The sequence below is a fragment of the Lepisosteus platostomus genome, chromosome 1, assembly GCF_059453375.1.
Source record: "Lepisosteus platostomus isolate fLepPlt1 chromosome 1, fLepPlt1.hap1, whole genome shotgun sequence".
NCBI lineage: Eukaryota > Metazoa > Chordata > Actinopteri > Semionotiformes > Lepisosteidae > Lepisosteus > Lepisosteus platostomus.
The window spans coordinates 57,553,724-57,577,634 of NC_142611.1; the positions used below are offsets into that span (position 1 = coordinate 57,553,724).

Genomic DNA, 23,911 nt, shown 5'->3' on the forward strand with positions numbered 1-23,911 from the left:
ATTCAGAGATGACCCCTTATGATTATAATGTGCAAGTCACACAGTATAAAATATATTTTATAGCTGCAGAATGTGTTATTGTGTTACACTTTATTGCTTCAGCAGTTTTACAGACTTTTCAAAAGCTCCACAGGAAGAATTTAAGGCTATTTGTGCTTTGGGATTGAGACTTTACTTTTATCTTTAAATGATGCAAAGGGAATTATTCTTTGAAGATGTATTTACATCATATTAATACTGTTTGGTATGGAGCTAAGATGACTCAGTCTAAGTGGGTTCTTATTTTACATTTCAATAAATTTGCTTAATTTGCTTAAAGGTTTTTGGAGATGGAGATAATGGTTTGGTGTTTTCACATATTTTCTTGGGGATTTCCTGGTTTAAAAACACATCTGTAGTGGTCACTGAGTGAGCCTCTTCCGTTTAGCAGCAGCTGCTTATTTAACTTCCTGAAGAAATCAGCATACTGTAGCTCATGTGAGTAAAAGAAACACTGCTTCAGATTGTATATTGGACTCCCCTTTTATGTAAAAATGGTCATATATTGCACTACTTCACTAATTTTAAAAGACAGTTATGTTGTTTCCGAGTTTTATATGTCCGCAACATTTTGCTAAGAAAAGTGCCTGCAAATTTGTGTTTCATTCCATCACTATTATGAACTCTGAAAACTGAAAAAGTTAACCTCTTCCAATGAAATGTTGTCTGTATGGACACTACAGGAATGCTGAATTTGGACTACAGAAAGAGCCATTTTACCACTTCCAGGAATGAGAAACAGATATAAGAGCATTGAGATCAATCACCATTCAAGACCATTAGTCATTACTCTTTGCAGATCAATGGAGCATTAAGGTTTCACAGTCTTACCCCAAAATACAAACAGCAGTAATAATAATTACATTGTCATGGTTCCAAATTGATAGTATTGTAAAACACTCAAAACCAGCTGCGTGAAAAAATGAAATAATAATTAAAAAGAGGTCATGGGGTACCATTAGCACAAAGAGTAAAATATTTCATTCAACTTTTGAAAAATTCATAACTACATTATTTGTAAAGCTCATTATTTATAGTTACCCATATCCCTGGTTGTATTGGATGCAGTCCTCAGATAAATTAGCACCTAGTTACCAAGCAAATTGCCTCCCATCTTTTGTAAAAGTGCTTATGTTATGAAGGATGCTAGTATTTTTTTATCATTGATGAGTACTCTGGGGCAAAACTCAACACATGCAATCTTTGTCTATCCTCATGAAGCACTGTCCAAGCAGAGATAGTCATTGTTCAGGTAAAGCAATTAATCAAAGATGTTTTTCTCTCAATATCCTACAGGCTCTTTAGGAAAAAATGTGATCCAGTGAAACGTACAGTAGGTAAAAATCTTATTATCAGGATGTTCACAGTTCAAAATGTAGTTCTACAGTACCACTAACTACTGTGTGTTGCTTTAGCCAAGTTACTGTACAGTATTTCTTCTCTTTTAGTTCTGTGCAATGTGTGGATTGGCTAAGAAATGAAATTAAGGTCCCACTGTAAGTGTGTCTGCAGAAGTTATTTTTTTTATCCTTCTCTTTGGATCAAAGGTATCTACTAAATTGACTCTATTATAGTGGACACAAGGGTGTTACCCTTGATAGTATCAGGCCAAGAAACATAGTTTACATGTGAATAAAAAAATGGTAACTTCCCAGATCCATTCATTGCATGTCATACTGGTTGAGTGTGAAACGCTGCTAGAGCTGTATTTTCTTTTCAATGTTTTGATTGTTTTACATAGTTCTTCTTCATACAAACCCTCAGGCTTTTATAAACATTTTCCACCACTTCACAGAAAGATCAATTATCTACTGTAGATTTATTTTTATTTTTCAGCACAAAAAAGTTTTTAAAACGTCCCTTTATTCTTGGCTTCTCTCCAGCTTTAGCTACATGTACAGCAAGATGAACAAACCTACATACTGTAGAAGCTGCATCCCTTGTTTCTCTCCAGCACACCAGCTCAATATGTTCACAATCAAAACTTGCCATACAAAGCTATACTGTCCTTACATACTGTTATATACTGTTATCTTCAAAAACACACAGAATGATCCCACTCCAGAGGTTTTATTAATGTTTCTGACATTGTAATGTCATGTAATGCAATAACAGCTTTGCAAGGAAAGGAATTTCATGAAATGGTACTGCTGTAATCACATTACAAAAAACAAGTGACCATGTTCGGCAATTATTACCAAGGTCAACACTGTAATCTAATTCTGGTTGCTTTAAATAATTTTAAAAATTTCTTAAGCATTTCATATAGAATTATTTTTTGGGGAAAAATTACCACATAAAAAAATGGAACAGCTCATTTGGTTATTTTAAGATCTTATGCAAGACTTGAGGTTTCTCTGCTTTTCTGCAAGCTTTATGGAAACAATGGGTATGGGTTGATGTTACTAATCCATTTACTTTCTTTGAAAAAACATCACAAAAGCCATGGAATCTATAGATATCTTTGAAGAAAACTGACACCTCTGACAGATACGTAAGCCTATAGGGGGACTATGTCAGAGATTGCATAACTGCAGTAAAGCCTCCTGCTGGCAAAATACTTCAATTCCGAGGAAAGTATTATGCATGGCAATGCATATTTGTTAAGATTAATAATGTCTATAGAAAAGCAAGAAGCAACTCTGTAGATGCCCTGTTCACAAAATGCACTTTTTAGTAGAAAAGAGAGTTATAAAATACAACATCAGAGTAGGAGAGTGTGTGAGTGTCTACAAAAATACAGACAGCAGAATGATAATCTGTGAACCTATGGCTGTTTCTAGCATGATGGATGCCTATTGCATTTTGTTATTGCCTTTCATAATCAGTTTACTTCTTAATTATTGCATCTTTGATATTTAGAACCTGACATCTGATGTTATTTTTCAGACTTTCTGCCTGCCAAAGTTATGTTGTCCATAAAAAATATAATTCTAACCTTAACTAAACCATTTAGTTTCCTTGTTTTCATCTCTGATTTGGTATGACTCAATCACTCACTTTCTAAATAGCCACGGGAACCTTCAAAGGGTTAGACTGTGGGCATGTTTTAGGATTTCTGTAATCTGTGTAATATTGAGAAACAACACAGACTGACTGACTATACATTATATAGTTGTACAAATAACTGCAAAAACAAGGTAGAAGTATCTCCAAAAGTATTTTAAAGATCAAGGAAAAATATCGTAAAAGCAGGGCTGAAATAGCAGAGAATAGTTCTTGTCTTAATGATAGATGGAGCTAGATGGATAGATGGAGCTCCCAATGTTGGTGGTTGGCAAGCATCATTTATTGTGCTCTATAGCCAATGATGAATCCCCACACCCTCTCAACCACAATCTTGCATGAAATGTGTATATAATGTGTGATTCCTTGACACAAGTGTCTGTGGCCCTTGGATTTATGGATTTGAACAAGCACTATTCTAGGCATTAGGACTTTCACAAAGATGTTGTGCTGTGTGCTTTAAAAATGGCAAAAAAGAAATTTATCGCATGTTATCATTTTGATTTTTGAAAACATGCCAGCATATAGCAAGAGGATTAGAGGGCACCTCTTTAAACTCTTAAAGAAATCATGGAGCTCATGGCATTGAATTGGACCACATCCAGATGATTCAACGATCTCCTCTGTACAAGCTCTCTATTTTTGTTTAGTGCAAGAAGCTTTAAGAGGATTTGAATTACCTGAAGGCTAAAGAAGTCATATTACATCTGTTCACATTAAGATAACGTCTGCATTAAGTAACTACTTTTACCTTACTTTGCAGACGTGATATGTGTAATGATCCTATGAGTGTGACTCTACATCTCAGTACAGTATATCTCACAATTTTTAAGATCTCTTAAGCACTAAATAGCAGCTTTTATGTACTGTATTAAATGCCAAAATAATTTATCAATTATAATTAGTGAAATATTATGAGTAACTTAAATTTTCAAGTTGTATGCAATGATAATTAGAGTTGTACAGTAAACCTTCCATTCCAGAGACCTTTACTAGACTGAGTGAATTAAAGTTTATGGATTGCACTTTTCAGCATTACAATCTAAGCAGAGAGGCAATGTGAGCAAGACAGACTTAACTAAGAGTAACCAAGCAACCAATTTCAAAAGATAACCTCAACATTTCAGATTTTTAAGGTCGGCTAGTAGAATATACTGTACAGTATATGATAACAATTACTGCACTGCTGAGTGCTCGCACATTTCTGTACATACAGTACAGTACAAGTAATACTCCATTACTGAGTGGAAATTTACGAGATGTTCTAAATATGATACATAACGAATTTTGGTTTGCATATGTATATAATACGCTCAAAAATGCTTTACAGTTTTTCTGTGTGTCTAGGTAAATAACAAAAATTACTGGAAGAATTGTCTATCTTTGAGGATCATCATGCATACACAAGAGATAGTCTGCTTTATGTTGTCTGTGGAACATTTCCTAAATTTTAAAGTAAAACAGACTATGTGAGCAATTTATGTCCTACTGCAGAAAGAAGTTTCTGATTATATTAGAAACTTGGAGAGCCACAGTGTTTAACAAAACTAGAGTTGAGACACCCTGGAGTAGTGACTGCTCTCTAAAAATTCAAAAACAAAGTAATGAAGAATGAAGTAATCAGTTGTATATTTAATTTTAAGGTGTGGTATATAAAGTAGTATGTATTCTAAAATAGATCTGAAATGGTTTCACAGTGCAAAGTTAAATCTTTTGTCATAGCTTCTGAGCATGTGGAATCTGAATTATTTGATCAAACTATGTAAATAGGAACACCACAAAAAAAAAAGCCTAATAAAGCAAACTGCCTCTGAGAGTTATCAGTACCAGGCTTCCATGAGTTGCTGATCTTTCACAGACCAAGACAGAAAATAGGTTTCTGTTAAAATGTGAATGTTAGTTACATTATAAAGGTAGAGTATTCATTTCAGACAGACTGGATACCTTGACACACATACCTGTAACTGAAACTATGTATAACATAACCCAATATCAACAGATGGGGCGGAATATAAAATAATCTATACATGGAACAAAATAACTGTGTGGAAGCAATGCCTACCCTCTGTGCCACTGTGCCTCCTGCCATTTTTATTAATATTTCTTATTATATAAAAGTACTTTATTGAAAAACAAGATCCCTAAAAGGTAGATGAACTACAATATAGATTTTTCCATCATCTCAAAATACTGTTAACCATGGAAAAAACTAACCAAAACGTTGTGTCTAGTGATTCCTTCTCCTTGACTGTTTTTGTAGCTCATCACAAGCTTAAAAACAATAACAGTACCTGTAACTTTCGATATGCTGTCTTAAAAGAGAAGTCATTACCATGGCTTACTGGAGTTCTAAAACTAAACCTGAGAGCATGGAGTATGCTCTCAACTTCTTACTATGCACATGTAGTATGTTATGCTGTATGTGGGTAACCCCTCTTTCCAAGCATTCATCTTTTTTAATCACTGCACACTGCAATTCTGCTGCAGCAATCACACACACCTCCCCCTTTCTCACCTCCCCTGCTTCTCCAGTTGTCAAGATGATTGTGCTGTTTCAGATGTACAGTACCATTGCTGCACAGGTTATCCCTTCAGCCTATTGCCAGTTAATATGTACTACCTGCAGAATCCATAATACACAAGCTCCAGGCTCATTCTATTTGGCTCTTTACCATCTGTTTGCATCTTTTCTATAACTCTTGTTGTTTGGTCTTTGTCACCTAACTTCTGTATTTATCAAGCAATCAGCTCTAGATCATGCTCCTCTGCTGACATTCCTGGCTGTCACATTATATTGTAGCTCTTGCACCACGTTGCACTTGCAAGTTGCAGCCCCCTGACTGGTGTCGCAACTTCACAGGTATTTTATCTAGAAATATTTCCTGCCACCCTTTAAAAGGAGAACTGCAGTCCCACATTCTCAGACTGATTATTAAAACTCGGTAACAAAATAAATTGACAGTATTGCAATATCTTACAAATTCCCAATTAAGCACTAAATCGTAAACATTGTGTAAATACTAGATAGTTGCCATGTTGTTGAAAATCTCTGGTCTTGCCTTAGGCGAGAGCAAGAGTTCACAAGATTGCGGAGTGAAGCAGCGCTTCCTGCTCACCAGTCACTCTAATGTCTAATGTAGTGCAATGTACGACTGAATAAATAGGGGTTGTTCTGCAGATGTTTCACCAAAGAAATGTCCCAATGTGAACTGCACGCTGAGTTAACAATTAAGTTGTATTTGTTGGCAAAAGCGTCTTGAAGTTGAGAGCAATATTTCCATTGGATTCATAAACCTGCTTGTTTACAATGTAATAAGGCCGCTTCAGATGAGTGGACATTTTATTGAATATTTCTGATTTGCAGAATATGGTGTTGTGCATACTTAGTAATTTAGTCTATTTTGTCTACTGCCTGTCTACTGATGTAAATTGGAGGTTTTACATATTGCTGTCCACATTTTACTTTCATTGTGGTTTGAAAATCACTCATTAATTCAGTTTCTTTCCAACCCCAAAATATAAAAAAATTGTGTAACAGTTCCCCTTTAAACTCAGTTTCTAAACCTTTCTGTCCTCTTTTTTTTTCTGTGTTCAGATTTCCGGAATACTTTGTATATAGCCTCAGCACCTTCCTCACTGTTTCTGTCCATTTTTCTTTCATTCGTCCCAGCTTGCATCCAACCTGTACGTGTTTCAGCTAAGGTGCTATTCTGCACCTCAGTAAAACCTGCACACTTTGTTCTGGAATCATGACTCACATAGTTTTGTATTTGTTTCTTAAGTCCCTATACCGTGTACTGTATGTCACGCCTTTATCCTCAAGTTCCATCTCAGCTTCTGTCTTCCCTGGCAGTCACATACTGTACAGTATACCTGCAGGCTTTCTACCTGTGGCCCAAGTGGCAGGTGTCTGATTTCTAGATGGCCTTCCACCCTGGCATATTTGTAACTTCAGTAGCATCCTGTCACGAATCTTACTCCCACGTTCACCTCCCGGTGTGCACACCTGCGCCGCTTTTAGCAATCAGTTCATCACTCCCTGCTCTCTCATATATACCCCTTCACTCCGTTTACTCCTCGCTCACTGTTGAGATAGCCTTCACTTTCTCTTGCGCGCATTAGTTTAGTCTCTGTTTACTGGATATCGACCCTGCTTGCTTTTGACCACGATTCCGTCTCTACTCGCGTTATTTGGATTTGGACACCTCGCCGCCTCGATCTCTGGATACCTGACCTTACTCTGCCTCCGACCCCGACAACGTCTCTGCCTCACGTCTTCCAGATTTGGATACCCCGCTGCCTGACCGACCTCGCCTGGCTACCCCAACCTCGTACCTTGTACCACGACGTTTGGAAGTCTTACATTACTCCTATTGGCACCGCATAGGGTTCGTTATTTTCCTCCATTCATACACTTGATTGTGACACATCCTATCTCAAGTCAATCTTAACCTTTCAAATCCTTTTTTTTCTTAAAGCTTATATGCCCATGCCATTCTGTTGAAAACCATCGATGCTTGTCCACAATTTTTGAAGTATTCTTTGCCCATTAGTGAAATCTTAATCTGTTTGCAAGCTTGTGGTCATTTCTTTCTAATGAAAATCAGTTTTCACTCACCTAAACAAGAAGACAAGTTGTTGTCAAAATGAACGGGGACTTCCCTTATTCTGTAATTGTGAGTTTTACAAGATGCCCTTGTCATGATGGAATCCTTCAGCTTGCAGTCACCCTGGAAAACCGTCACATTCACATGAGGGCTCACAGGTTTTCCAGGGTCTGCCGTTCTCACCGGCAGTCCAGAAGGCTCGCCATTTGGTTTCACCCATACCTGAGGCTCCCTGTTTCTGGCCTGCAGACTGTGTTGGGCAGTCTCTGTAGCGTCAAGCAAGCACTTCACCATGCACATCAGACTCTGCAGCCTCAAGCCAGTGCTTTAAATCCAACTATCTCCCTTCTCAGGAGACTCGCCATCCAGTTTCACCTGTACTTGGCAGCAATTTTGAAGATAGTGCTTCACTTTGCACAGCAGCCTCAGCTCTTAGTATCACCCGATGCAGCAGCTTCAGCTCCAAGCCAGATCTCTGGGTTGCCCAGCACAGTAGCCTCAGCTCCAGCATCACCCAACACACCATCCTTAGCTCATTTTCTCTTCTCTGCATCGCCTGAAGCAGTCTGAGAATCCTACCCGCACTCCATTCCACACCATTCTTTTTACTGGTCACCATGTCGACCCTCGAGTTTGCTAACCTGCACTAATCTGGCACTCCTGAGGGCAGCCTTCTAAGCCCGTTCAGTTCCCTTTTCAGGGGTCTCGCTATTTGGTGTCTTTCGTTTAGCGATCTCTTTTCGCCAGGGATGCAGTTAGCGCAGCTTCTCCTGGGATTGTCGTTACTCCCCATTACTGATAGGCCTGGGCTGATTAAGCCCCGCTAGAATGTGATCAATTATTTCACTATCACCTTTCACTTTTCGATCCCTGGTCTCTTGTGCTTGGGTTCTGACAAATCAACAGCCCCAACATTACAGCCTTTTTAGGTTCTGCATGTAATTAGTTCTTTTCTGATAATAAATTATAATGTATAGTTTTATTTATTTTTGTCTATTGGATTATATTATGCTTTTTAACCATTTTTAAAAGACATTTTTTTTATGTAAAGTGTACCCACTATCAAAATCACATCTAGGAATATATATATAGTGTATGAAATGCTCATATTTCTTGGATTGCACAGATAAGGCTTTGTGAGTGTGAAATTCCATTCTGGAAGAGTAAAAACACATTTGATTCTAGTTAGATCAAAAATCTGGAACACTCCAATGCCCCTAGAAGTCCTAAATATTTTTATAAAACAAACACGCACTATATAGTTCTATATATTTATTTTTAAGACGTGGTGCATAAATTAGCGTCTACTCTACAAAGGGTTTGCTTTCACAGTGCAGTGCCAAATCTGTTGTCATAGGTTCTGGGTATGTAGTATCTAAATTATTTGATCAAGTAAGCCACATAGATATTTGGATAAGAACACCACAAAACAAACATTTTTGTAATGCAAACAGTTTCTGTTATCATTTCTAGTTCTTAATTGACCCCCTTTTTATAAACCAAAAAATAGAACTTCAACATTGCCTTCTACAGTATTTCCCTTTAATCCAATTTGAATGTAGATTATCCATATAAAGTAGGTAAAATGATTTTCTTTTAAATTTTAGATCACATACATTACATAAATAAAACATGGATTACAGATAAAACCATATCGACATCTTATATGGGGGACAAAATATATAGTCTTTTTCACAATTTATCTAAAAAAACTTGAATTTGCTAGTAATTTGTTGTTTGACGTTTTGACTTTATTCCTTAGCACTACACAAAATACAAAAAAGAAAAAAGAAAGGCTGACTTCAATCCCTCTCAGAAAAATCTTGATCTGTTCCAACTCCAACACGTTGCAAGAAAATTCTTCTTTAAAAGGAAAATCTCAAATGTCAAGGCCACTTATTATTTCAATTACATTAAGTACAGCCAGTTATCAGCTCTATGTAAAAGTCTGATGAGGTCAGAGGTAAGTTAATTTCAGTTCTGAAAAAAAACTTATGTTGCATCACGTGTTACAGAGAAGAAGTTAAGAACAGTTAATATGATACAATCATTTAGTACAAGAAACAGTAATCCGCCTTGTCTCTGCATCACTTTCCTGAATTGAATATCTTACAGTTGATCATATATATGGTTTCACTTCCTTGGCATCTCAGGGGTGTATGAAACAACATCAAAGCAGCAACTGGGGTACTTTCCCTCACTGTCTTGACCGATGTTATCAGTTTAACCTTTTTCAAATGCTGGTAAACAGCCTTTTTCACCCAAACTTTTAACTTTTAACAGTTTAGAGTCTATAAATATAACAGGAGGTATAAACTACAGCTCACTTAAAACTCAACCCTACTATACAAGCAACACAAGAAAAGTAAAACATATATAACATCCCCTCCCCCTTAATAAGGTTATCTTGAATGACTGCATTATAATTGACTAAATCCAAATACTTCTTGATAATGTGGTCAGTCACCAGTTATTTATATACAGATTTTAGAAGTGCTCGGATTTTCCCATAATAAAGATGACTAAAGGTCAAAGATTAAAACAGATGTGCTGTAGCTTAGATGCAGGACTTCCAAATCTAAGTCTATTTAAGGTACCATATGGTGCATAGGGTGATTTCTAATATAACAGTATTTAACCACTACCTTGATTCCTAAATGATGACATGCTACAGATCAAACTAGTTTAAAATTCTGAATCTGCTATTAGAACATGAGTACCTGATTAGGACTTGATTTTGTCAGAGGCTTTTTACCCAATGAAAACCAACTGTCAAATACAAGACTAGTAATTTGAGATTGACAGATGACTTAAAAGTTTTGATTTAAACTGTACTTTAGAGAGCTGAGATTTAGTGTACTGTATATTGAAGCAGTTGTACACTCTGGTGGTGTCGTGGTGTGCACTGTTTTGGAAATGCACTAGATCCAGAGGACACAAGTGGAAGCTAAAGGGAAGTGCAACTGAATCTGAGAACAGGTGGCACTATTATAGACCAAGGGCTGTGGGCGTCTGAAACAAGATATCCAGCCTTGTTATTGAAGTTGACTGGCTTCTTTCAAGAAACAGCTGGATGAATGTATCCCAAGATCAATTAGCCACTAAAAAAATAAAATGTGCTATGTTAGCCAGAATGACCTCCTTTTAAGTCTTATAGCCTTATGATGGCACATAAAATACAGAATTTATTGTGCGTTTTATGCAGAAATTTAATACAGAATGTATTATGTTATTGTTGCAGAAATAACAAAATAGTTACTATCATCTAGCTTGATTTTGTCAGATCTCAAAAGCTAAGCAAGACTGGACCAATTCAGTACTGGGATGGGAGACCTCAAAAGAAATCCAGGTTGTTGCTGTAAGTATTACTGGATAAACTGGTAAGTAACAATCTTCCTTCTTAACCAGAATTTCAAAACCTAGTGTAATAGTATGATGACCAAAGGGGGCTGTGAAGCAGAAGGTGTCAACCTTTGGTTGAGTTGTGGGGCCTGTAAATCTGCCCCTCCTTTCTAAAAGTTCTACCTTGATTTAATGGGTGAAGCAATTTTACAACTGATCAACTGTGTAGATTGCCCACTGGTGAAAAATGGCTACCATGTGTCACACAGATGGCTGCTACACTGTTGGGAATTATAATTACTGTATTATTTATTTTTTAGACTTCTCTTTGTTTTAAAATTTGCTGTTTTTGTAAATTGAAAATGTTCTGGTAAGATGTTTTAAGCTCTTGCATTTATACTACAATCATATGATTTATTTTATGAATTAGTTTTCATTTGAAATCACCAATAATTTAATGTTTTATAACCATTTAATTTGTATTTGCCATGATTTGCAAGCTTTTCCAGTATATGACATAGCTTCAGGATGAGTTGATTGGACGAGTGACCATTATCTCCAGCACTTTAAAATTGGAAGTCAAGAAAATACATCCAGTACGGTCAAGAAAGCTCACCCGAGGCTGTTCTTTCTGAGAAAGTGTAAAAAGTTTGGAGTGTCATAAGAAGTAATGACCCTCCTTTACAGATCTTTCATTGAGACCTTCTTCATCACTGTGTGGTATGGCGACAATTCTGCCATACAACTTTATCTTATATCTTGTAGACAAGCAGGAGCTAGAGAGGGTTGTGTAGATCACCTCCAAAACTGTAGGATGCCGCCTTTCCTCTGTGGACTCACTCTACCTCTCTAGACTGAAATGCAAAGCTCTAAAGATCCTTGCCGATCATTCCCACCCAACCTCTGTTCACTTTCCTCCCCTCAGGTAGGCGACTTAGGTCTACTTGTTTTGATTTCAAGACAAGGACTATTACAGTAGGTTCCGTAACAGCACCTTACCAGAGGCTCCGAGACTCATACATTCTAAAAAACAAACACGTTAATTCTGACTTTTTTGCATGGCTCAATGTTATTCTATCTCTTGCAGTTATTTATTTTATTACTGGTTTGTGTCTAGAATTGTATGTGAAAATGTTTTGGGTTAATGCAGTCTATTATGGGTCTATTAAGTTTTGTATTAGCTCACCAAACTGAATTCCATGCAACTGGTTGTTAAGGCAATAAAGTATTGAATTACTGAACTAAGAGAACCCTGGCTGACCAAATCCAACACTATCCCAGCCAACTGTGCACCTCTGTTTGGGTCAAAGTCACCACCTTGTGCTGTATTCTATAACACAGCACTAGGTTCATTACACTGAAGCATATTTAGCTAGTGTTTTCCATTGTAAAGAGCAATTTTTCAAAGGAGGCCTGTGGACTGTGCTGCTTTAATTATTCATGTGACAGCAAAAGTTACTATTCCATTTTAGGTAAAAGCTCAAACAGAATGCAGATTGTGGTCAAAATAAACATCACCAGAGAATGACAAGGGGAATCCTTAATCAATTTTTTCCATGAATGCTTACACATACAGTACTTAGAGACTAAGTACTCTAAAACATATTTAGCAGAAGTCTTATTCAAATTAAAAGAAAACTACAGTACTTGTATGTAAAAATAATATAAAACATAGTATTCCTAGCATTCCTTTTATTTTTGTATAATAGGACTACATAAAATGCACCCCATAGTTCATAAAAAAATACTTTCCTAAGCTAAAAGATCAGTATCTACTGTATCTAGCATACAGTAGATTGCAGGTACTGTATGGGGAATTGAAATACAGTACATGGGGTACAGTTCATGTATTTATTTGATTTAATATGTCTCAGCCAGTTTTAGACTGTCCCCACCAATGATTTCTTTAAATTACCTTAATAAACAGCATTAAAAGAAAAATAAGGAGGAATGAGACAGTTAACAAATCACAGTTTTGTTGTATCTGCTTCAAAACTCCACAAAATCTCACCTGACAGCTGTGTTTCCTTCTGAGATTCTTCTGAGAAACATTTTCTGTTAATGAAAGCCACACATTCAAAGGCTCCCATTTTCCTTTCGTTTTGCATGACACAGTGAAAAAAGTGTGAGGTTTTGGCACTCGTCATTTCAGCACTCTTATGTACAGTATAGTCAATCTTTGTTTGACCTGACCTAGATTTTATGTTTGAAAATTAAGCATACTTGAAAACTGAAGTATTCAATCTTTGACTTGTTCTGTGAAAAGTATCTAACAAATACTACAAAGATTTTACCAGTTTGCTTAACATTATGAGAATGTCATCCAGTAACCCTTACTTGGTCTTAAAAACCAAACACCATATGAGCACAAGTATGGACCTGAAGTTAACCTTAAAGACTACTGCAATATGGATTACTGGGTCAATTAAATAAACATTTTGACATCCATATCAATATTCATTAAGGATTCAAGGAAACTAGTCTTCTGCAACGTCAATGTTGTGTAACGTTGTGTGGACAGTAAGTCCACATAAAAAATAAAGGGGGTTTCATAAGGGTTTTCTTTCAAAGCAAGGATCATCTTAAAGAGGATTATACTTAAATAAATCCACTTGTACATTCATATTAGAACTAGTCACTCATGCTGTTAAATTGATCTACAATAAATACATACAGTAAATAACAAAAGTGAAAACTTAGGTTACTAAGTTAATATTAAGTTTGCATGGTGTTTAAGTTTCTTAAAAACATTTAGATTATGTGCTTGAGTGTCTTAAGTTTTGGATAGATCAGTATTACACACACACAAAGAATGTTTTTTTCTTTATTTTCAGCTTGGTTAATTCTGATTGTACTCCTATTCCTGCATTTTTACTCTAAATCTAAAGTTTAACACTAAAACACCAATCCCTTATTCAAATAAATGCAAATAATAAATGTTAAAATAGTTTAAGAACATTATCCTGAAACCAGTCTTATTATTAATCCATGCATCCCTTTAATCTTTTCCTAATAGGACTACAGACAATTCTGTATATAGTTTCTAAAAATGTTTTGCTAGGCTAACAGATCATCACATCTACAGTTCAAATGGGAAGAAAAGCTCAATGTGTTTGCTGGTTTTGGATTTCTGTTCTCAGAAATCAGAAAATGTATTTTAAAAACTTAGCAACAAGACTTTTAAATCCTGTCTTAAGGGTGTACTTTATGTTACACTTATATTTATTAATCTGTTAAATGTTTTGCTACTAAAGGTGTTCATTGTTTTAAAGGCTGGATTACAGTCTATTGATCAACCTGTTTAAACATCCTGAAACAAATAATATACTGTATATGGATACCCTGAATGTTAAGTATACTACAGTACCAGTTACTAAAGTATCTTTCCATTGATGCTTGATAAAAGCCAAAACGTCACACATTTCACATATGTACAGGTCAGATAATAAATCCCTTAATTAATCTGTAAAGCCTCATAAATTGATTATGATGTTTTTGGCAAATGTTACACCCAGAGTAATCAATACCAGAATACAGAACATATTTATTGAATGTTTATATATTTAGAAAGGCATTGCTGTAATAAAGGTGACCAACTATCACACCCAATTAGGATCTAATCCAATTGTGTCAGAATGTCAATTTAGAACCAAAATTTTGAAAAACACATTTTTTATTCTAATCACAATTTGTTGCTCCCTTGTGTAGCTGAAACAGTACTAAATTTAATTGCATTATGAAGTTAGTGTGCGATACCGCTAGGGGCATAATCTTTGAGGGACAACACTCAGTTTGAGGATACATTTACTGTACATTTACCTGCACTTTCCCACAATTAAAGAACGAGAACGTGCAAGAGAACATCAGCTCCTAAGATGTTGTCAACAGGCTATTGCTACAACAGGGAACAGCTGTGTGCCCTGTCCCAGCCTGTATAGTCTGACTATCGAGCCGGTAGCAGGTGCAACTGACATTGGGGAAAGGTTACAGAATGAGAAGGATGCAACATTCAAGGCACTGCGTTTTTCTAGTTATTTGGTCATTTGGAATCTAATAGAGGGAAACAGACCATTGGAAGATCTGCGTTTAAAAGACAATGAAAGCAATCACAACTAGGCCCAAGGTTGCAAAAGAGAGATACTGTATAACTAGAGCACCTGAAATGAAATAAGAGAACTTTGAAAACTAAACATATTAGTGGAGATTTAAAATGGACTAAGATTCAGAATGGGAGCAGAACTCTGGATGTAATATGAACCTGGCAAGAACATGTGGGGTGTGAGTCTAGACAGAACTTTTTCTTTTGTTCTAAAAAACTGTGTTTTTTCAGAGAGAAACACACCAATGGTAGGGTAGCAGATTCATACAGGGAACTTTAATTCAGTCAGGAGCTCAAGCTATAAGCTAGGCTTTCTATTAGTCTGTTTTTTTTATTTTCTTATTATTTGTGACATAATAATTAACAGTGCTGGACCCCGCCTATACCAGTTTCCATCTAATATCCGTGCCCCCATGGATTACAGGATATGAGTGTGAAGAATCTTCAAGGTGACTAGTTCAGGTGGGGAGCTGCGTCAGCATGCATAGGCTGCAAAGGAACAAGTAATAGCTTTATTCCATGCTGAAAAGAGAAGGAAACACAATTTTTCAGCTTTGGAGCCTTCTTTGGGTGTAAGAAAGATAAGGCAGTCAGCAAAGATAATATAGCATGAGAAAACAAAAGCCAGGAGGGAGGAGGAGGCGGGAGCAGGGGAGAGGCAGAGCGGCCGATCAAGTGGTGCGAGATCGAGAGAGGTGAGAAGAGGTGTGAAACAAAACCTACAAATGAATGGAGCGAATTAGAAAAAAAACAAGCCTGTCGTTGAGAGAAGGGGGATGGTGTGAACCAAGTTTCAGGATAATTTTAGTTTCTGATGTCTTTCTGCTATAGGATTTAAGAAACCCTACATTCAGAAAGCAGACAGAGAGATCAGTGTGATCATGGCCGTCAGAGGTGAAATGAGAAACCATGGGCTTGGAGAAATCATTCATCTTCACAGCCCTAACATGTTGTCTGAAGCGGTCTCCGAGTCTCCTTCCTGTTTCCCCAATGTAGATGGCTGGGCATTTACTGCAAGAGATACAGTAAATAAGGTTGCTGGAGGTACAAGATGTCATCTGAGTGATCCGGAATTGTCCTGAGGGGCCTTGAATGAGTGGGGTGTTAGATACAGCGAGCTCTGTTGTAGGGGACAGTGCCTGGTGTGGATGATTGCTGAGGGCGGTTAAGGGAGCTGTGAACATGAAGGTAACGCAGATTAGGTGGTCGGTGATATGAGATGACAGGGCGGTCAGAAAAGAGGGCCCTGAAGAAGGGATCATCCTGTAGGATAGGAAATTTGTCATTAATGTTCCTGGGGATAGAGAGTGTGTTAGGGTGATAGGGAAGCACCAAAGGAATGCGGTTGTTAGGCCAAGGGTTCCTGATCGAGTTGATGGTCCGAGGGCTGGTTTTGGCTCAGGTGAGGGCCCAGTCAATAACACGGGTGGTGTATCGTCTGTTGATGAAAAAAGACTGTATTTTGAGTGCTTGGTTCTGGAAATCGATGTCATCACTGTAGAGTCATTGTAGCCGAAGGAACTGTGAAAATGGGAGAGAGTGTCTGGGGTGAAATGAGCTGTACAGGAGATAGCTGTGTGAATCTGTGGGTTTGTAATAGACCGAAAGATATTGAATATATTAATATTGAAAGAGAATGCATTAAGTTTGAGTACCAATTCTGCAAGGCGTAAAAGGATGTGGGTGGGTGGATCAAGCACTGTTTGTCCAGCATGTGCTTGAAGGATGTAAAGAGGTGTAAAGAGATGTGATGCCGATGGTTCAAATGTAGCATTCTGGGCCCTGAAACTGGAAATCATTAAAAAGTTGGAGGGCATGGTTGGTGTCCTTGAAGGAAGACCTTCAACCAGCAGTCTCATAAGGCTGTCAAGAAAGGCCGAGATGAGAGTAGTCAGACAGTTGCATGCTGAGACAATGGGCCGTCTAGGGGTGTAGGGTTTGTGGATTTTGGGGAGGAGGTAAAATTGGGATACCTGGGAATGTTCAACAATGAGCTGGTTCGCTTCCTGGGGGAGCTCCTTGCTGCTGATAAGGGAGATGGTGGATACCACTTCCTTTTGGTAGTCAGTAGTAGGATCCTGTTGGAGAGGACAGTAGGCGGAAGTATCAGTTAGTTGTCTAGAGGCTTCATTACTATATAGGTACTTCCTCCACACCACAACGGTGCCTCCTTTGTCAGCTGGTTTGAAGACAATATAATCTCTATTGTGGAAAGATTGGAGCCCCTGAATTTCTCCTTGGGTGAGGTTAGACCTGTGTTTACTGGGTATAGAAAGGGTCTTGGGATCTTGACTTATGCATTGGTTAATGAAATAATCGAATAGTGGAAAACGGCTGAAGGGGGGGAATCCAACAGTAATTTTTATGAGTGATACTGTTAATGGCATCAATCATCCGGTTGTTGACAACTGCCTGTGAGGAGGAGTCATCAGCAAAATGTGCTCTGAGATGAATCCTGTGGTAAAAGCGGTTGAGGTCGACTTGGGTTTTGGGAATGTCCAGCTTCTTGGAGAGTGGTACAAAACTGAGGCCTTTGCTGAGAAGAGATGGCTCATCCTGTAAAAGGGAAAGCATCAGAGGGTATAGTAACAACAAGGCTAGGATTGGTGGAGGTAATAGTGGTGTTGATGTTTTTTTTCTGTAGAAGATGACTGCGTTTTGTATCCTCTGAAGTGAGGAACTGATATAGTTAGGAGTCGAGGGATCTAATAAGGTTAGTTATAAAGGGAAGATGATGGGGAGCTGTTAGCCGTAAAAATTCCTTAGCTTCTTTGATGTTGTTGTCAGAAAGGGTAATCTGTTGTTTGAGGGGGGAAATGGTAGAAAGCATTAGTTTCCTTGAAAATTGTTATAGATGTCTCTGAGTGTTACTCTGGGTGGTGTTATATTATAATGACTACATCTGTAAAGGAATAGGAGGTGGTTAGAAAGCCTGGTTTTGAACAGATCGCTGTGAAGAGACAGAATGCTGGTTTAGTAAGTGAGGCGGGCAAGTGATCCAGGGAAGAAGAGAAGGAATGACAAAGAGATCTAGAAAAAGATTTTGAGGAAGGCATAGTGGATCACAGCGGAAGTAGGCTGAAGTCCTCTTTTCAGCATGGAATAAACCTGTTACTTGTTCTTTTACAAAGTGACTACATGACTTTATGTACACCAGAACACCTTAGGATAGGATGAGATATTTAAACTGCACAAAAGTGAAAGACTGGTGTGTAAATACAGTATTACACCTTTGCCGAGATGAAAATGCTCTGGCTGCTCAATGCTCGTGTGCAGCAAACGTGCAATGCTTATCGGTTGTTTGCAATAAAGACTCGAAACAACACTTGAACAAATCAGTAATATTGTTCAGCTGTTCACACAGTCTGCTCATTGGCAGCAAGAGTGAACAGCTGATCAGTGATTTTATTATCAAGAAAGTTGTAATGTTGCATTAACATATTACTAGAATTTAGTTTAAGACCAGTTTTAAAATCCTGTCCAGTCTTAAAGTGAACAAGGAGTCATATAGTCATCGTCTTCCTCTAAGATGCATACCGTATTCTTGCATGTCTCCCTGCAAAACTACATTTTTATTCAGAAGGAGTACTTTAAGATCCAAAGCTAATATGCAATATAAGTTTAACAATCTCCAAGTTGGTGGAGGCATACAGGAAAAAAAGTGACTTCAATGTGTCATCCTCCAGTTGGCTTACATTTAGCTTGTCTTCCTTGTGTTTGACAGTGTCATCTTCGTTTTGTGCTTGTTTTCTGTTTGTTATTTTGGAGGTCTTTTATTTGGAAGTCTATTAGACTTGCAATGCAGTATACTGTATGTTGCTGGCACTGAAAAAGATCAAGTGAAGTACTTTGCTTAGTCTTAACAGTCCAATATTGGACTTGAGCCAGCACAGTAAGCCAAAGGGGTTTAGGCCTATCGTTACTTCTACTGTATTTCTGCACTGAATGTCTCAGTAGTTTCCCAGTCTGCCTGCCCTAGTCTGCCATTAAAGATGTATTAAAAAAGTCATGCTAATGAATAAAAAATGAGCCTCAGACACATTTCCTTTTCATTTCCAAGATGTTTTGCTTGTTAATAACTTGGTTCCCACTTTCAAGCCTTTTTTAAAAAAACAGTGCAATTATTTATCTTTGATCATGACCTCAGTGGCAGTGCTACCCATGAACTATTTAATTTAACCTATCAGGTTTATAATAAAGCTTGAATTTGAAGTAAACCAGGGTAGTTTAACTTGGTCAGCTGTAGAGATACCTCCTAGTAGGTGAGCAATTACCCACCTTTGCCTATTTGAAAAAACAAATGAAGTGAAAATGTTTTCATTCTCTCTCAAAGTAACCTTAGAAAACAATGAACTTGGGATGTAACTAGACAGTATGTTGTTATTTAATTTCATTAGCGAACACATTTTATGGCCAAAGGAGCAGATTATAGCAGTTATAACATACAATGCAATATAAAAATGTATTTTTATTCTCTTTAAAGGCTAAATTTGACTATGTCTTTTCCTGGCTTTGTAAATAGCAATCACCCAGTGTGCATGTAGGTGATAATAAAGAACATTTGTTTTTGCAGAGTTGCAGAAAGAAATCCTCAGTGCCCATTTGGGATTATTACTTCACATGGTGCTTAGATAATGTCCTTCAAAGTGACTTTTCAGCTGCTACTGTCCAAAAATAAACCAATGCTGTTTGTCTTTCCAAAAATGCAGTCACAAGTCTTCTTGTAATATTGCTAAAGGATTGAATTTATATGATGTTTACGTAAACATTTTCCTGAGGTTTCCTTCTTGATTTTTCTTCAGGTTGGTCTACCACATGAAGATTCCATGTAGACTGTGATGTAGAATCCTCCATTGCCCACTGGACACAGGCAATAATTACATGATTATAGGGTAAAAGTCCATAATAAAAAGCTTTAGTCTCCAAAGATGTATAGGCCAATTATCTAAATAGGACGCCACAAGGTCGGGCCACCAGAGTTGCATCGTCAGTAATCGTACAGGGATGTAATTCAATATAATCCCAGTGAACATTCGCTAATTTTCACATACTAATCTAAAAAGCTCTGAAAATAAACAAGTACTAAGAAGCTGATTTTATTTCAGAAAGGTAGTATTTTTTGCATATCTCACATACAGCTTTGGGGAATAAACTGAAGGTCAGGCTTCAAAAAAGTACCGCATTGCAGATTAAGGTGAGTAGCAACAGAGAATATGAAGAGTCCATACAGTAATCTACCATTGCTGTTGTCTAACTTTTGCAATGCAAATAATTGTCAACAAATCCCATTCCATATTAAGATACAGTATTTTGTGGAGTATTTGCCAAAAAATTAAAATTAAGCAATCATCAATTAACAAAAACAACACGCCCCTTCCAGTACCGTTTCATAAATGTGCCACTCATCCCAAACACACGTCTGTTGATAAATCATTAACCTCTCCTTCTTCTACAGCACCTTTTCAACCATATGTTTCTTAGCCCTTATGACTGTTTTATGTATTTTTTGATACTAGTATTTTACAAATGTCAGAAAATAAAATAGAAAATCCCTGCATACTGAAATACAAGTAAATGATAACGCGTGCTACAAAACAAACCTGAAGATGACAGGCTTAGGCCTGCCTATGTGTGGTCTAAAAAAAAAAAATTAGTCACCCGCTTGGGAAAACTAAACTATAAGTATGTACAGTCTGAGAGAAGAAACTTAACTCCCAAAACAGAGTCCTTGACTAAGCAATTCATTTCAGAGTTGTTCATAATATCAATGTAATTGCTCACCTTAATGCTTCCAAACAGCTAGCCTAGCAAACAAATATTAACAACCAACTTTTCCTCAAGGACAGCTTTCAGGCTTTCCACGGTGGAGAAAAACTGACGTGAAGTACCTGACTCATTTTAGAGCAGCGTCTTTGGTGGTCTTCTGGCGTCTTCAAGGGCTTTGGCTAGTGTGCCAGAGCAATTTAAAAACTTCTGAGGCGGACAGAGGTTATTATTTATTTTGTAGGGCTTTTTCACACTTGTCCCACAGCCAGCTGGATGAAGAGTGACATTATCCTTGGTTTTCAGAAGCCAGCTTCAAATGAATTATACAGTGCAATCAAATACCTCTGAATATATATGGAAAAATCACAATAAAAACTTCAATAAAATTTCTTAGTGTTTTTAATGGACTTTCCTTTTACCTCAGAATGGTAATTTGGTACCATTAGCATCTGGATAATTTCCAATGTAATCACAAAGGGAAATCACCCCTCAATCTGGGAAGTGTTATTTTACCCATTGAGATGCAGTGCCATTCCGAGTGAGAATTCCACAGCACCAGCAGAGTGTGTCCAATATGACCCCGGGATTTTTTTCATAAACGTTACAGTACTCCAGAAAAAACAGTTCTTGATTCTCTAGCTGATATTTTTTAGGTGGTAGGTTTCATTTTCTTTGTAACTTCTTTCCTGAAACTTGATCCTTGTACCACCAACCTGAAACAACATCTTTTAACTTCTATGGAGTTTATTTGAAGCTAAATGGAGCAATAATTTGCTTTCTTTTCTTCCTCCAGAGAACACATCATTTAGCAAAATGAAAGAAGGATGATGAAGGAAAGAATTACCTGAGAAGAAACGCCTAGTTTACTAAACAGCTTTGCCACAGGCAGAATACTTGTAATTTCTAAAAGCTTGTTGGTTAGGCTTTAAAGTCATCTTTACACTTTAATCCATTTTGTATAATAAATAGAAACATTTGCATAAAAGTGTATCGAGCAGTTAAAGCATAGTAAAGCAGCAAAAGAACATTATCAAATGAGTATATGTATCATCAGATGTGATCCTAATGTGTTAGCTCTGTATCTGTGATCTCTCTTTCAAGCAGAGAGCTTTAATCTGTGACAGTTGCAGTACATGGTATTGCATGGCAACACTGTCAGGAAACTACACGTGCAGTGACCAAGAAAACTCCTCTGTAACACCACAGGAAATGTATCTAAATATAGCTGGTGAGCAGGGAGAATCAAGGTCTAGTCTCAAGTCTTTAGTTAGTGAGTGTATATAAAATAATTCTGAAGTCCGTTTTAAAGCTTCATAACCTGCTGCTACTATCACCATCTCTCATACAGCTACTAGTCTTTACTTCTAGACACATCTGAATAACTGGAGTTACCAATGTAAGAAAAGGTTAAATGCAGAACAGCATTTTTAAAATATATACAGTATATAGAGATATTTTAATTATCTGTTTTTATCTTTACTATTAATTTTCTAATCTAATTTTATTTTTTACACTGTGGATTCATGTAAAAAAATAGTACTTTTAAAAACAGTACAAGTTACTGTTTAGCATGACATGAAATAAGAAAACCTCTACTTGAAGGTGGTAAAAAAGCATTTAGATTCAGGTGATTCAGACTGATTCAGTAATTACCTGGGGGAAAATTACTCCTCAGCTCCTACAAGCAATGTTCTACTGTGCAATAACCAGGTGTATACAGCATTAGCGTGGAAAAAAAGTATGCAATATGACGTTGGCATAGTTGTGCCCACAGGCATGGCAGGTCAGTGATATTAGCTGTTGGTGATTTCAGGTGGTTGTTGGTGATACAGTACAAGCAGCTGAGTAACTCATCCTAGAAGTGCTCGTCAAAACAAATAAGACGAGGGCATTCAACCCATCAGGTGCATTTGGTCACTAGTAACTGAGCAATCTAAGAATTTCACCAAGCCATGAGTTAAAGAAATGTACAGTATACACAATGGGAAGGTTTAGTGGAGGAACCTATGGGAGGGCCTTTATCTAGCAGCGTATATTCTGTACATACAGTATGTGCACAATCTGGGTGATATCTGGACAACTGTGGGAGGATTACCATGAGCTATGTGAAGTTATGTGAAAACTTTCAGGTGTTTTACTGTAGACTTTACTCATCCATAAACCTCTCCAGGTAACTTCATTACTTTATCATACTGTTGTTATACAGTATTTGTTGACATGAAGTGACTGCAATTTTTCGATTTATTGTTCATGCCCTGGCAAGTTTTTAAACTTAAATTTGATTACATGTCAGTTTCAATTTACAGTAGCAGGGGTGTTATCTTGCTGGCTATCTGATTTTCCTCAAATTTGCAAAATGCTTTGGTATTTCCTTTGCAGTTGCGAGCAACATCACTCAGGTAGCATTGTCAATGCTAAAACTTTACAGCGTTGTTTTAGGGCTATTATTAGACTTATAAAATCAGTAAGACGACTTGGTGAAGGAACTGTTTTTCAATGAAAGATGCAATACTTATGCAATACAATTATTATGAAATTTGGGTTTGATAAATTCGGAAAAATCCTTTTGTTTTCTTTTCTCTACATCGAAATGTCCTCCAAAGGTATAACTACAGTAAATAGCAAGTTTCACATGGTTGCAGAATCTATTTGGGTTTTGTAAATGTCATTCAGGATTTGACAAGGAAAGGTGCTTAAGACTTGGCTAATGGCATAAAAAGTTCAAGTCAAAGTCACCAACCCTGAAGGCACAGCTAATCAGACACAGGGCCTTATGGTGTGTAGAAACTAGAAATGTCACTCCTAGTCTACTGATGCTCAGTGCCATGCTGTCTCATTACTATCCTTAGGATCCATAGGCAAGCCAAAATGTCTTTTTGTGACGCTTCTTCTGGCTTGACATATCCATACACATGGCATTGATAGGAAAATATTTTGTATTATTTTTAAATTCTACATGTGTAATTCAACACGAGCAGTAAGCTATCTGTCTTTTTAATACCATTTGAGATAAAATAAACACAATTCTTATATAACTGCTAGACAATTACCA

At 37.1% G+C, this 23,911-nt stretch overlaps 1 protein-coding gene across 4 annotated transcripts in view; it reads right to left on the bottom strand.

Moving 5' to 3' along the window:
- Positions 1–23,911, bottom strand: part of nr3c2 (nuclear receptor subfamily 3, group C, member 2) — a 157,548-nt gene that overhangs the window by 96,818 nt on the left and 36,819 nt on the right. For 3 of the 4 annotated variants that reach the window (XM_088633156.1, XM_088633157.1, XM_088633158.1), the window contains exon 3: positions 17,067–17,171. The exons of the other annotated variant lie outside the window; for it this stretch is intronic. In XM_088633156.1, the coding sequence (XP_088489282.1) occupies positions 17,067–17,171 (105 nt within the window). The remainder of the gene's footprint in view (positions 1–17,066; positions 17,172–23,911) is intronic. 4 annotated transcript variants of the gene reach the window in all.